Genomic DNA, 14,396 nt, shown 5'->3' on the forward strand with positions numbered 1-14,396 from the left:
CTTATTGTGCTGCAACAACAAAAAAAACCTTTGGGTCTGAAGAAGTACGGAAACACACATGTTGGTTACCTTGCACTGAGAGGGTTAGCACAGGAAGGAAACAAGGAGAGAGAGCGACGGAGAGAGAGCGACGGAGAGAGAGCGACAGAGAGAGAGAGCGCGAAAAAGAGACAGAGACGGAGAGAGAGACAGAGACAGAGAGAAAAAGAGACAGAGACGGAGAGAGAGAGAGACAGAGACAGAGACAGAGAGAAAAAGAGACAGAGACGGAGAGAGAGAGAGACAGAGACAGAGACAGAGAGAAAAAGAGACAGAGACGGAGAGAGAGAGAGAGACAGAGAGGCAGAGAGACAGAGACAGAGAGAAAAAGAGACAGAGACAGAGAGAAAAAGAGACAGAGACAGAGACGGAGAGAGAGAGACAGAGACAGAGAGAAAAAGAGACAGAGACGGAGAGAGAGAGAGAGACAGACAGAGAGAGAGAGACGGAGAGAGACAGAGACAGAGACAGAGAGAGAGAGAGACGGAGAGAGAGAGAGACGGAGAGAGACAGAGACAGAGACAGAGAGAGAGAGAGACGGAGGCCACTGGGGGTTTCCACTGTGTAGGATTAGAAAGCTTTAGAAGTAAGTAAGGCTTTAGTCACAGACAGATCAGCAAGAAAGAGAGTCAGGGTAGAAGAGCGTAAGGTTGACACAAAGAGAGGAAAGGAAACGAGATTGTATCTCGAGTGATGCTCTGTCAGCTTAGATCAAGTGAACAGCTTTAATTTGAAAGGTTAGGAGCAGGTTTAAAAGAAAGAGAGTTTTCATAGTCTTGATTTGAGATATTTTTCTAACATGAACTGTACAAGAGAGGATAAATACCTCAGAGATGACAGATGCTGCGATAAATGCGCTGCAGGTCAGTTGACTTCACGTTTCATATGTTTTGCTGTGATAACAAACTTCTTCCGCAGGACTGTGAGGACCTACTGTGTACCTATTTTTAAGAAACTTTTACTTCACTTTTTTTGCTCTATAGCTAAGCATTTTACATCTTACACATTTCTGCCTTCTGTCTTTTTTAGGATCTTATGTTAGAGCAGAATGTGACAACACAAAGAAGACCGAGTGTGGCAAGTGTGGACGTGGGTTCTTCACAGCCACCAAAAATTACATGTTCAAATGTCTACCCTGTAGGAACTGCAGTCTTGGTGAGTCACAGACAGGCATACTTACCAAACACACAGATACTTCAGGTCAGCAAATGCAGCCCCCACACCCCCCACCCCCAACCAATTTTTTTTTAAAGAGTTGAGACACATTTTGTAACAGTTCTACTATAAATCTTTCTCATTTTTTTGAACCCCTGACCTGCTGCTCTGCTTGGGAATTGTCTATATAGATATCTCTAATATATTCATTTGTTGATGCAACCATCACATAGCCTACTTCAGTATTCAAGTATGTCCCTCAACAAACATTTTACGGCTCCATTTAAGTAAGGGGACAAGTTTATGGATAGAAAATATGATTTAGACAGTAATCACAAACATCACCAGCTCTAGCCTCTTGTATTTTACCTGAGATTCAACTTCAGTGTTTATGAGGTGATGCAATTGTTTTGTATTGTCAGTAGTACTAACCAACGCAACCAGCTTAAATTAATATTTTCTGTGTTATTACCACTAACATCAATGTTCACTGGTAGCAAACCCAAATTCCTCCCATTGGACACTGATTGGTGTGTGAATGTGTGAATGTGATGTGAATATGTGAATGTGATATTTAGTGTAAAAGCACTTTTTAATTGGTCAAAAATTAGGAAACACCCCTGAGTGCAGGATCAGTCATCAGACATTTGACATGTTGTACAGGAAGAGAAGATTTAGTTTAAATACTCCAATAATGCTTTATTGAAATATATGGCAGTAAAACCAACATTGAACACAAGAGCGCTGGATTTTAACTGGGAAAATGTGTTTTTAATTTCATGGGGACTTTTTAAGTGACGATTAAGTGAATCTTACTCAGTCAATTTTACATTTTCAAAACTATCGAGAAATAATTGAAGTGATTGCTCAATTTGAGTTCTGTTAACTACTATTGAAAGGAAACATAAAACAGATCTGTAATAAGAGCAAGAGAGACTTCTGTTTGAATGGGTTTACATGAAGCTGTATTTGTCTTTGACTCTTTCAGAGAAGAACCGAAGGAAGGTAAAGGACTGTGATGCTCATGAGGACACAGTGTGTGAGTGTGAGACTGGTTTCTTCTGTAAAAATGATCAGTGTGACCACTGCCAGAAAGTTAAGACCTGTGGTCTGGGCCAAGGTGTCAAAGTTAAAGGTAAGCTTTCACTCCACCAAGCGTTCACATATTGACAAAATACTGCTAACATGGTATCTGAAAATATGTTTTGTGCCTCCTTGCAGCCACTCGCACAAATGACACTATTTGTGCAGACTGTGAAAAAGGGACCTTCAGCAACGTAACAGATTTCCACTCAGCCTGTCAAACACACACCAGGTCAGACTGCTTCTCCTCGAGTGTTGTTTTGTATTCATAATTCTAGTCCTCACTTTCTGATGAATATCCTGCATTTTGTTAAAAAAAAAAAAAAAATCCCACATTTAAACATTTCCTGTTTTTTGACATGATATTGAAGTTATATGTAAGCTTTTATATTTGTGTGATTAGTGAAACTTTGTATTCAATTTTCATGCCAGCAAATCAGGAGTTAAAAACAGCAAGCAAGCTTACATAATATACCAGTTGGGCTAAACATTCAAATATTCAAGTTCCACTGAATAAGGTGGTAAATTTACCTACGATTAGTCATTCATTACACAGCGGCAATTGCGTTTCAGTTCATTGAGCATGTGAGATCTTCTTTCTACAAACTTTACCTCCCACATCACACTTTCGGTGACTATTTCATCCACAGTGTAGGAACTATTTTAAGAGCTTCGAGCTTTTAATAAATCCAAAATGCAGCAGCTAAATACCTGCCCAAATAAAAACAACTATTTCTATTGATTTCAAATTTCTAAAGTATATCCTGTACAGTACATGGATTTTTATTGTCCGTCCTTGTTGTCAGGTGTGAGGACTTGGGAAGAGTATTGAAAACTCCAGGAACCCCGAAAGCTGATGCCATCTGTGGTAACTTCATATCTGGTACGTCTTGATCTTTTTCTTTTGTTGTTTTGGGCTTTTGTTTCAAACTAAATCAATCTTCTGAGATATTATCTTTCGAAGAAACCAATCACTTGAGCAGTCAATGTAGCGGATCGTCTTATCCTGAATGACTTAGTGAGTGAATGATGATCTGCAGCTTGTGTTTGTCAAATGACGGGTTATTCACAGAGGAAGTACAGGAAGTGCAGATAGGAAATCAAGAGGAGATAGTGGTTGGTTTGGTCGTTGTGACAGGCTGAAACAGTTAATATTACCTTTATAGAATAAATATTAAAGCTGCAATAATTGACAACAAATCAACAGTGTAAACATTGTGAGAATGAAAAAGGGTCTATTGTAGAGCTGCCTGGGCAAAACTCGACGATTTGATTTACTCTCCCTGCTCTCATAGTGGCTATTTCAGCTAAACTATTAGCTCTGCATGTCAATATAAGCCTACCTTTTGTATTAATTTTTATTTTAAAGTAAGTTTTTTTGATGCTTTAGCTTTAGTATAATGACACCATGTTCCATTAGCCTCGTTTTCACTATGTAGTAACTTTGTTTGCTTGTGGGGAAGGGAAGGCTCAATTTAAGGCCCAAGGAAAGTGGGCCTTAAGGAAGTATATGCTAATAATGCTAATATGCTAATACCAACATGTTTAAAAAAGCTCTGAGACTGCCAGAGCTGAGTTTACCATGTTTAGGGTAGCAACTGAACTTAACTAGATTTCAGTCAAAACGTTTTAAAGTAAGTCCTCACTTTCTGATGAATATCCTGCATTTTTTTTTTTTTAAATCCCACATTTAAACATTTCCTGTTTGATGATATTGAAGTTATATAGGAGCTTTTATATTTGTGTGATTAGTGAAACTTTGTATTCAATTTTCATGACAGCAAATCAGGAGTTAAAAACAGCAAGCGAGCTTATATAATATACCAGTTGGCCTAAATATTCAAGTTCCACTGAATAAGGTGGGAAATTTACCTTTGACACATTTTGATCTGTAAACCAAACTCAATCTCAGTCGTTCATAGAAAAACGTTATCTGATCCAAAGCTGCTGAAGACTGTGACACTTTATTATAACCCTGCTTATTTATTATGATCATCCAGCTGTATACCTTTTAATCCACCTTACTATTTATGACGGTCTGTTTAAAGAGTACCAGGATATCATTTGTGAATGTAACTGTACTTTCATTAAAATTGTAACTGTAATTGAAACCTTCCTATAGATCATTTGTACATGTCATATTAGTAAATAATGCCTTCTAGTGACCAGCTATGACGCAGGGTTATGGAGCATAATGTTTATTTAAATAATTATATTCAGGATCTTCTCTAGAGGAGTTACACTGTTGACAGATGCATAAATAAACCCTTAAAATAGATATAAATGATTTTTAAGAGTGTTTAGACTCCACTTATTCAAAGTCACAAAGGTCTTTATACATGTTGAATGTAGCTGTTTGGTATCATAAGCACTTCTCTGACAGATAACAACATTAAATAGAAATTGAATGAAAGTTAATTCATAAAAGATGCTATAAGTGTGTTTATAGTCAGTGATTTCAGTCTTTTTTCCCCCACTTGATTTCCCAGAAGACACGTGTGTGAAATGGTAATTACAATGTATTTGGGTTCCTCTGAAAACCCCCTCTGTCTGTGTTTCTCAGATTGTCACTGGATCATTCCTGCAGGCCTGTGGTCAGGACTTGTGTTGACGGCACTCGTGCTGTTTGGTCTCATCTGCTGGAGATCAAAACGCAAGTCATGCAGATCAGGTGAGAGATATGTGCATCACCGGTGTGTTTCATCATTGTTTTTCACACTTGTGATGTCATACTGACAATCAGAGTTAAAAAAAAAGTCTTCCTAAGAGGCTACAATGTGACGTACGGAAATGCCTACTCAATGGTAACTACGCATGTCATTGGCCACATCTGAGGCACAAAGCTTTGAAGTCATACAGTTTAAGGTCACAGCTTTTCTCTGTCAGTCATTCCCTCCCACTGTTTCCGTTACAGTGAAAAATATCTTCTTCCTTTTTTTAATCCTAATCTTAAACAGAACTCACTTCGGTAATTTCTGCAGTTTTCTGTTGGGTTTCTTTTGGCCTAATGTGGATTATGTAGTTAGTGGTTATGTGGAGTTAGTATAACCCAGACAGGTTAAATAAGAAGCTGTGTAACATGGTGCTCATTGAGCTTAATGACAGACTGAATGGGGGAAACCACATCCGGTACATATTCAGACTGACACAGTTGTTTGGTTTGATGTGACGCACAATTCACAGGCAGCAACTCATTCTGTGAAACAGGTCTTGTTTGCGGGACGCTGTCCCATAAATTATTTCTTTTGTCTGCCGTGTTGTATTTAACTGTTATTTACTATGTGTTTCCAGTGAACCTATGTGCCACTGCCGGAATTTACTCAAAAAATACAACTGGTGAGGATGTTTGGTTTTCTGATAGTAAGATGTATGCAAGGTGTTAGTTTTACAGGATTGCTGTGGTTTTACTGCAGCATAGAGTCATTGTTCTTGTTTCATAACTCTGCATTTCTTTCACATCAGTATGTATTTATAAATTCTAAGAGTTAATGCCACTGAAATACTTTATCAGTGTCGTACTTTCCGTTTTTTGATCAGCTTCAAAGTTATTTATTTCCACGATCTCAACACATAATAAAACGTGAATAAAACAGAGACACTTGTAAAATGACTCAGTAACTGCTGAGTTTTTTTTAAAGAGATTACTTTTGGGTCTATCGCTGTTTTCAGTAATGCACTCATGAAAATGTATAGAACATTTCAGACAGGCTGCCCCTGAAATCTTTTGCTGTTACTTCTTATCACATGCACCTCACTTATGTAGAATACCTCGTCTCAAGTGAAGACAGCAGCAGGATACGTCATAAGCACAAACTCCAAAATCAAAATGTACATCAGACACATTTTTTTCAAACCCAGTATGGTTAGTTATTATCGTGACATTTACTGTTCAAGTCATGTTTTTTCTGAGAACTCTCTTTTTAATTTGTTATTTGATGCTATAAAAAGTAGTGTACATGGTGCCATGAGTGACAGCTCTGTTGACGAATAGAGACGGCAGGAGAAAATGTAGCAAACATTTAGCAAACAGGAATCTGTTCCACTGTGGACTGTACCAAGAGATCTTTGCTGTTTTTATCCGATCCCTACTGCAAGGACTCTGGTCTCTGAAATTCACGATATGTCAGCGCCGGTTCTAGGGGTATTTTGGCTTCATCTTTGTCAAATGGGATTAGGCTTAGACACGCTGTCCATTTGTATATTCACCTCATCAGCAAAATAAAGGATAAGAACATACTGGTGAACAGACAACACAATGATGCAGTTTCATTACGTGCACAGAGATCACAGATAGCAAGATATAAAAGTCAACAACCCTTTCCACATGCTCACAGTGAATTTTCCAGAATATCTCCTGCTTCTTACATTTGCTCAGAAATAATTTGAGGTAAATATGGAGTAAAAAATGTAGTTGTCTGTGTTCATACAAGCAGCTCACTCTGAAAATTCTGTGTATGTGTGAAGGCACTACATGTTTGTTCTAATTAGACACAACAAGGCCTTCACTGGACTGCTCGACCGGTCAGATAACGATGCACTGAACATCTTGAGCCCTTTAAATTTGCAGCCATGGATATTTGCAATGAATCAAGTTAAACCAGATGAGTAAAGAAACACAGAATCTTTTAGGCCCCTGCAGGTCCACAGTCACAGGGCATTTTCCAGCTTTAACTGGTTCATTTGGCACTTCTACATCTGTATCTGTTCAAAGGTTGTAAAATATTAACAGGGTCACAGGGAACAAACTGAGGGTCTGTTTTTATCATGAGGATTTCAATCCATTTCAATATTGCCATTAGAAACACATTAAAAACGGTGCCTATAATGGCTCATAAATAGCTGGAAGATACTGAGCAGTGAGCACTTTACTGCTGCATGGGTTGACTGATAAGATTACATTGAATCTTTTATTTTTCTTCCACCTTCAAAAGTGAGACCATTGCTAAGTCAGTCAACACCAAATTTAAAAAAAGTCATTTTGACAGCCATAGTAAGTCTAGAGGGGAGATGATCACTTTGTTGTTTTAATCCAGACTGAGCTAAAGTACATTTTAATTTAACAGATGTATCCACATAGAAGTATGAAGATCTTCTCCTCACAACAAATTGGCTCAGCATATCCATAAACAAATAGGACAACACCTAATGAGCTCATTTTTTAGAATATATTGCCTCCTACAGGCCAATCAATATCATTACAGATGATGAATTACTAAGAAAACATGAATTCAAAGTTGTCAATCTGCAGAATGCTTGATGAATGAAACGTATTCATCAAGCTCCTCATTGTGATAGTGATGTGAAATTATCATTTCTGACCCTCTCTGTGTTGTGTGTTTCATATACAGCCAGTCCTGGTGACCGTGTTACCTATATTGAAACGATTCCAGCAGATCCAGTCAGTCCTCTGAAGCTGCCGTTACCGTCCATTGAGCAGAACGGTCACTGCCCAGAGAGCTACATGGAGGAGGGCTGCAAGTTACCGCTTTTTACCACAGGTGATAAATCACTGAACACTGCTGCATGCTAACAAACACATCATGTTTTTAAATTGCTGTTTGAAGTGCTGTTTGGATCTTCTTTTTTTCAGTTAAGAAATGAAAGAGAAAAATCAGCGACTTTTTGGTTCCAGTCCCCCTTAAATATTACTGTACCTGTATGGACAGTCTGAATACTGTACATCCACGTCTGCTCATATAGTCATCTCAGAAAGTCACTGACTTTTTTCTCACAGTTTCCGCTCCATGCATTTCTCTGCTCCAATACTTCAAGTTTTGAATGGATTCTGAGAGATGATAAAAGCTAAAAAAATATATATATCCAAATAACGATTAAGGGTATAAACTTTATAAAAGAGTGGTTGAGGATGTATGTAGACTGATGTCTAGCAGCTCTGCCTACGAGCACTGAAGCTGGCCTGAGGTCAAACACTATATCAGATTTTCTTTTAATTTATGCATTAAGTGTGATAAATGTATTCCTTCTGGGTCTGTATTAATTTAGTTAATGCTTCAGCCGCATCAGCTGGGTCTTAAATCAAGCCTCACTGAGAGAGAAGTAGGTTTAGTTACACATTCATTTAAAAGATGATCACACTGGGCATTGATTTTTATTCTCCTTCTTAGATGATAATGTGGTCAGTGTCTGCACAGAAGACAGCGTGGACAGCAGCCTTCCTATAACTCCACTGAAGGCTTCGGTTTCCTTTGCTGAATCAAGCCAGGGCAATGGAAGTGCTGGATACTGCGCGGTAAACTACCTCAGGACGCACTCAGAGCCTCAGGAGGACGAGTGGTGTGGGACTGAGGGGTCATAACAGGACTCTGACAGAGCTCAGAGTCCATGAAAACTATTTTTTTAATCTTGCAACTGGATTTATTTATCCTGGGTTGAAAAAACAGTTTCTCTGAGATTAGAGATTTGAGTTTCTCTGTTTGAGGAGAGATTACAGTGGTCGATTGTTTTACTGCCCCCTGCAGGATGTTAAAGAGAACTTCAGCTCAAGTTATGTGATATTTACAATGAGAGGTGATTCTTCGATGTCAAAAAGTCCTTAAAAAGGAGTTTATCAAGTGAAGGCAGGGATGTCTGCCATGTTTCGCTTCATGCCTTTTTATCTGTCTCATCTTATTCTTGACTTTGTTTTAAGTTTAAGCAAAACTCATGTACATTTATGAATGTCTGTGTAGCTGGATGTAGCGTATTCCTCTGGAGATTCAACGTTGAAAAAACTATATCACTTAACTACAGAGACCCTGAAGTTCAAAAATGGAAAAAAAAACATGTGTGTACACAAGTTAATTAATCAATCATCATAATAATTCAATCATTTTTACTTTTTGGAACTTCAGGGTCTCCATACTAAACCACCCGATTACACTGAGTAAATTAACAACCATACAGATAGACACACCTGTCTATTTTGAGTCATTCCCACGTTTAGCTGCTGACAATTTGTTCTTTCACATTACATTAACCCAACCCACAAATGGGCCAATATTTGCTAACAACCTGCATTTCTAAGCAGCTTTAAAAAAGTTTCTTTTGAAAATAATAAACCTACACGACTTGTTTTTGAAAAAATGTATGCAGGAGAAAAAAAGTTTTCGTTTGAGCACGTAGGATGAGAACAAAACAAGAGCACAACATCGTTCTACTTTGAGAAAAAAGAAACTGAAGAGACTGTAAATGAGACAAAAGAAGGAAACTGAATGATCCTTTAATCTAAGCTATTTCTTTGTTATTATGTATGAAGGATATTTTATTTAATTAATTTATCACAGTAAACTAGTGCAATGTCTGCCATCAAATGTCTTTTGACGTATTTTGTACTTGAAGTTTTGAGGGTGAAATACTTGTACTTAAATGGCTGTATATAAACTTAGAGGGATGCAGCAGTTATACCCACTCACATGCCACAAACATCTGAAACATGATGATGTGTTAATGATGCAGCAAAGACGCCCAACAGACTGAGGAATGATTTGTTTATAACATACTGGAGCTAGATAGTGCAATATAAGGGAGTATGCTGGGAATGTTTACACAAGCCTCTGTGGTCTGGTCTCACTTAGCACCATCAGGCTGAAACAACATGGACAGAAATTCAGTCAAAATTATTGTTGATTATCAAAAAAAAAAAAAAAAAAAGATTCACATGAATCAAATCTTGTACCAATTTCTCAAATGTATTCTATTACGAACACATTGAAGTCATTCACCAAAAGCCTCGTTCAGCTATTCACTCAGCCTTCTTGAAGACTTGCTTGGCAACGATGCCTTGAACTCTCATCTCCTGCAGAGAGGAAGGAGGGGGGGGGGGAAGAGTAGGAGAGGAAGGGGAGGGGGCGTTAATGAATCACTAAAACAGCCTGTCACATCAAATGAGAATTCAATGAGTGATACACAAACCTGAGATTGTAGCCAAAACATAATCCCATTTCTCCCTCTCCTTTCTCCTCATCCTTTGACCTCACCATCCGTCTCCCCGTCTTCCCCACCCCCCTTTCCTTACTCCTCTCTCACTCACTCTTCATTAGCCTCTCTCTGCTTTTGTGCAACCTTTAAAAAGCCTGATCCTCGCTGGCATTTCTTTCCCAATACTCTCCTGAATGTGGACATCAACAACACACTGCTTTGTCCAGAGGGCCACAGGGGACTCAGGAAAATCCCAGAGAGCGCTTTAGTGGAACAATACTGATTGTTTCAAATCTTAATCAGCATTGACAAACTAATCTATAAGCTGTCGTACAACCCAAACGAGGAAAGAAAATCCTTTCCCTGGGTCCTGAGTTACAGCTACACTTGATTCTAAAGACGTGCATTCAAAAGTCTTATGTGCCTTTAGTTGTTTTTTTCCCTTTAGGCTCCAGAAACCTTTAAATACAAAACTTTTCCAATACAGACAGCAACCAAATAAAGCAATAAAGAACTACCACTTGCCTGATTTTCATGATTTCCCTCAATTAGCATATCAATTTTAGCATCTTTTCCTTTTAGGTTTGCATTTTCCTTCTACCGTTTCCCCTACTTCCCCCCTCGGTCTGCTTTTTTCCTCCATCCGTACACATCCTTACCAAATGCAGCTTGTTGCCCTCCAGCCAGTGAGTCCAGCCCCTTCCGTCTTTCTCTCCTCGCTGTACACAAACCAGGTTCGCACCGTCCCAGCTCACTGTCGTCTGCAGAAAAAGAAGAAAAAGCAGAGATGCGGGGTCACTGTGTGCTATTAGTATGTAAAGTAGCTCTCAAGCTGGACCACAAGGTCTTTGTTCCGTGCAAAGGCTGCCCATTGGTTCACAACCTTTTTTTCATTGCTTGTTTTTGTTCCATTTTTTGGTTTGGATACACTTTCAGGTTAACTGCTAATCTGCATTCTTGCACTTGTAGAGGTTTTGGTGTTCGTTGCTTTCTCTTTCTCACAAACATAACTCATTGTTGCTTGAAGTTGGGATGTAAGCAGCAGTGAGTCGACTTCAAACAAAAAAATCAAAGCCGCAGGAGGGTCCGCTTTCTTTACACATTCCAGATTTTACCACACAAAGCAAACCTGTATAACAAGTGATGATACTTTATGGTCCCTTTCATGAGAAGAGCCAAACTCCTGTCCCAACAAGCTAATATGTGTATTCTGATACAAACGCACACCCACCTGACAGGTTCGGCCGTCTACTGGGCCCAGATCTTCAGTAAACTCTTTCCCGATGGTGAAATCCATGTTGAAGTTCTTAAAGGTGGTGAGGGTGCGGATCCTCATGGACCCTGTAGCCGGGTCGTGGGTGATCTCTTTAGTGGGCCTCAGCAGACACACAATCTTCCTCAGAGCAAAATTTATATCTAAAGACAAAAAAAAAAGATATAAAAAGAACAAGAATGATAAAAACAAGCTCTGCTTTGTAGTTTCTTGATATAAAGGGTCTCTCCCACTGAGTGCGGACATTGAATATGTCCCCTGAGTGTGGGTGTGTGGGTGTGTGCGTTTGGGGTCATGTAAAGGACGAGGTGGTGATTACATTTACTTGAATGTGCAGCTGCAGAGGAGGAAGAGCCACAGCATGACATCAGTGATTGAAGATGACTTCAAATTATTGCGTCAAAGCAATAGATCAAAATATAAAGAAACAAATGGGAAGAAAAGCCTGAATGTCATATGAAAAGAAACGATGTCTTTGTACACCCAAAATATAGGCAACAAATTATGCATTTTCCATAAAGTTTGTCTCTTTGATCTCATAAGATTGTTTTTCTTTTCAAGCATCTCGACAGAAGAAGCCTTCTTTTCACTGTGTGTGTGTGTGTGTGTGTGTGTGTGTGTTCTGCTCCAAAAACACAACAAAGACAAATCCATTGTTATGTTTTAACCTCCTTCAAAATAAAGGTATCCAAACTTTATATGTGTAAAGTTGGATCTTACCTAAAGCTGCCAGGTATGAGTCCATGTTCTCCTGCTCCATCATGTGGTACGTGCCAGTGAAATTCGGTTTCGACATTTTTAGTCTATCAAAACTCCAAACGGGCTGAAATTTGAACTTTTTCTTCGAGTCCAGTCTGAATCCCAGAGATCAGCTGCCGCCCGATTTGATATCAGTTGCACTTACGCAACTTCTTCAGACAAGATCTACAGGAATGCGCCTTGAAATGTAGCTGTCTTTTGACTTGACGGTGTTTGAGGCTCGCAGACCTTTGGTTACTCTTCTTCTCGGGTGCAGACTCCACAAGAGGTTTTGGGGGAAGTGTTTGCAGTTAGCTGTGAGTCAGCCTTTGCTCTGAGTTTTTCTGCAGGAACACATGCAGGGGGGAGGATCGTGGATCTCCTCTAAAGATTTACTCACAGGGATCAGTTGCAGAAGGGGCGGGGCTTCAGGGCACTGAAACATGTGGCGAGGTGGGGGCGAAAATGTAGCAGACTAAATGAAAATATAGTAGTGCTAACAGCCCAGTGGGCCCATCTAAGTACTTGCTGCTTTTGCTTTCAATAAAAGAAGGAAAACTCCAGGAAAAGACAGACCTGTATTCAAATGTATCTTTATTAATGTTTTATTAATATCTACTATTAATGAAACAGAATGAAATTGATGTACAATTGGTCTTTGTAGGTCCACCTTTGGAAGGATTGATTTATTCTAGATAGGCCTAGTTATGTAGGTGTCATGATTTGGTCTTATGTAGTGTGTATTTTCAGTTTATGTTTCCTGTGTTTCTTTGTCCCAATGTGTATTCTTTGTAATGTTGCATTCTTGAGTTCTGCGTGTCTTTAGTGTTTCATGATTTAGTTTGTAGTTGTCCTCAGTGTTTCTTGTATTGTATTCTCTTCACCGGTGTCGTTAGTCTAACCGTAAGGCGTACAGGGGCTAACAGACAGTATCCATGGAGCCTGCCGGGGTGAGAACAGCGCTTCATATCTGCATGTGGGTGTATGTGGAGTTTCAGCTGTTTCTCCAAACACTAGCTTCTATAATGCCGCAATGTGATGTAACACTGTAACACCGTAATAATGAATATAGAAACACATAATGACGGAAGAGCTTCGACACAGCGCTGTTGTGGTATTGCACTCTGAAAAGGCCTAAAGTCATTCCTCCTGCAAAGCGGGAACAGCGCCGTGTGTGTGTGTGTGCATGCCTAACTATTTGTGTATGTGGAGCTTCCACTGTGTGCTTACCTGCCATGCCTTTATGCGCTCCCTATCTGCATTCTGCAACGTCATAATGCAATATGAATTCACACACTGGGACACCAATGTTATGTTGTTATGGATGCAATGTGTAAATACAAATTGGGCTTACTGATGACAGAACTGTTGCAGAACTGCAATCTGTAAGTGGCTCTGGTGATTGACTGCACGCTGCTCCAAACAGCACGTATATGTAAAGGACAATGTTAACAAAAAGAGAGGTACGTAAGTTCCTCACTGGAGCCTTAAGTGGAATTTTAAGCATCTCAGTTTTTCTAAAAGTGCAAACATGCAGCATGGCCTACTTGAGATTTACAATATTGTTCAAGTTAATTTAAATATGAAAACAATCAGTGTATCACTTCGATTTTGCAGCTTATAAAGGAGAAGATTTTTTTTTTAACCTTTCATACTGTACTGGAGGTCAAGCAACAAATTGTGATTTTGATGATTATATAAAAATGATTTGGTTCTTTAGGCCTATATAGACTTAAAAAATAAAGTTTAAAGTCCATTCCTGAGTTCCTGTAAATTAATTAAGGGAAAAGTGAATCCATCCCTCTTCTAACATTAACTCTGTTATCATTAAACTGTAGTTCAGCTGAACTAGAATCATGCTGCCTCTCAGAATGCTAAGCTATGAACACACTTAAGTTCAGCTGTTATGAAACAGTCTCAACGTAAGATGGATGCCTCCATTCAACCTGCAGTACAAATAATAGTTATTGGTCGTCAGTGCTGTAATCGGGTCTGATCCAGATGAAGAGATTTACTGAGAGCAAACAGAGGAGCCTTTGTTTACATTCTTCCCTCGGAAAGTTTGGCAGTGAGCGGCACGTTAGCAAGATAAAAAGAAGCAGGAGCAGGTTTTTCTTCAGAGATTTTTCACACACACAGGTACCACAGGACAGGATCAGTAGAGATGTACAGCCTTATCTGTAGAATCTCA

The 14,396-nt window shown here is 39.1% G+C and overlaps 2 protein-coding genes across 5 annotated transcripts; one reads left to right on the forward strand and one right to left on the reverse strand.

Annotated features, from left to right (window-relative positions):
- Positions 1 to 65: 65 nt before the first annotated feature.
- On the forward strand, positions 66 to 10,711 carry LOC109995405 (tumor necrosis factor receptor superfamily member 5). 2 transcript variants are annotated; one of them, XM_020649123.3, is made up of 9 exons: positions 66 to 902; positions 1,069 to 1,194; positions 2,183 to 2,329; positions 2,416 to 2,509; positions 3,084 to 3,160; positions 4,841 to 4,948; positions 5,569 to 5,613; positions 7,626 to 7,775; positions 8,403 to 10,711. In XM_020649123.3, exons 1-9 carry the CDS (start codon positions 839 to 841, stop codon positions 8,591 to 8,593), a joined length of 1,002 nt encoding a protein of 333 aa, XP_020504779.1. In that variant the 5' UTR covers positions 66 to 838; the 3' UTR covers positions 8,594 to 10,711. The 2 variants fall into 2 exon arrangements, with proteins under 2 accessions (XP_020504779.1, XP_020504780.1); XM_020649124.3 differs by lacking the exon at positions 5,569 to 5,613.
- Positions 9,748 to 12,582, reverse strand: rbp5 (retinol binding protein 1a, cellular). Of its 3 annotated transcripts, none has more exons than XR_002278467.3 (5): positions 12,188 to 12,581; positions 11,426 to 11,610; positions 10,854 to 10,955; positions 9,953 to 10,072; positions 9,748 to 9,861 (listed from the first exon to the last, which is right to left on the reverse strand). XR_002278467.3 is itself a non-coding variant. In XM_020649126.3 (5 exons), exons 1-4 carry the CDS (start codon positions 12,261 to 12,263, stop codon positions 10,019 to 10,021), a joined length of 417 nt encoding a protein of 138 aa, XP_020504782.1. In that variant the 5' UTR covers positions 12,264 to 12,582; the 3' UTR covers positions 9,748 to 9,861; positions 9,999 to 10,018. The 3 variants fall into 3 exon arrangements, 2 of the variants coding, with proteins under 2 accessions (XP_020504782.1, XP_020504781.1); XM_020649126.3 differs by having other exon boundaries at positions 9,999 to 10,072; positions 12,188 to 12,582; XM_020649125.3 differs by having other exon boundaries at positions 9,748 to 10,072.
- Between the last annotated feature and the right edge of the window lie 1,814 nt (positions 12,583 to 14,396).

The sequence above is a fragment of the Labrus bergylta genome, chromosome 8, assembly GCF_963930695.1.
Source record: "Labrus bergylta chromosome 8, fLabBer1.1, whole genome shotgun sequence".
NCBI lineage: Eukaryota > Metazoa > Chordata > Actinopteri > Labriformes > Labridae > Labrus > Labrus bergylta.

Coding starts and splice junctions, on each gene's coding strand:
- LOC109995405 (XM_020649123.3), top strand. CDS start 839: ATGAACTGTACAAGAGAGGATAAATACCTCAGAGATGACAGATGCTGC. Junction 903..1,068: donor CTGCGATAAATGCGCTGCAG/GTCAGTTGACTT, acceptor TGTCTTTTTTAG/GATCTTATGTTAGAGCAGAA. Junction 5,614..7,625: donor TTACTCAAAAAATACAACTG/GTGAGGATGTTT, acceptor TTTCATATACAG/CCAGTCCTGGTGACCGTGTT.
- rbp5 (XM_020649126.3), bottom strand. CDS start 12,263: ATGTCGAAACCGAATTTCACTGGCACGTACCACATGATGGAGCAGGAG. Junction 10,956..11,425: donor TAGACGGCCGAACCTGTCAG/GTGGGTGTGCGT, acceptor CTTTTTCTGCAG/ACGACAGTGAGCTGGGACGG. Junction 10,073..10,853: donor AGGGCAACAAGCTGCATTTG/GTAAGGATGTGT, acceptor TCCTCTCTGCAG/GAGATGAGAGTTCAAGGCAT.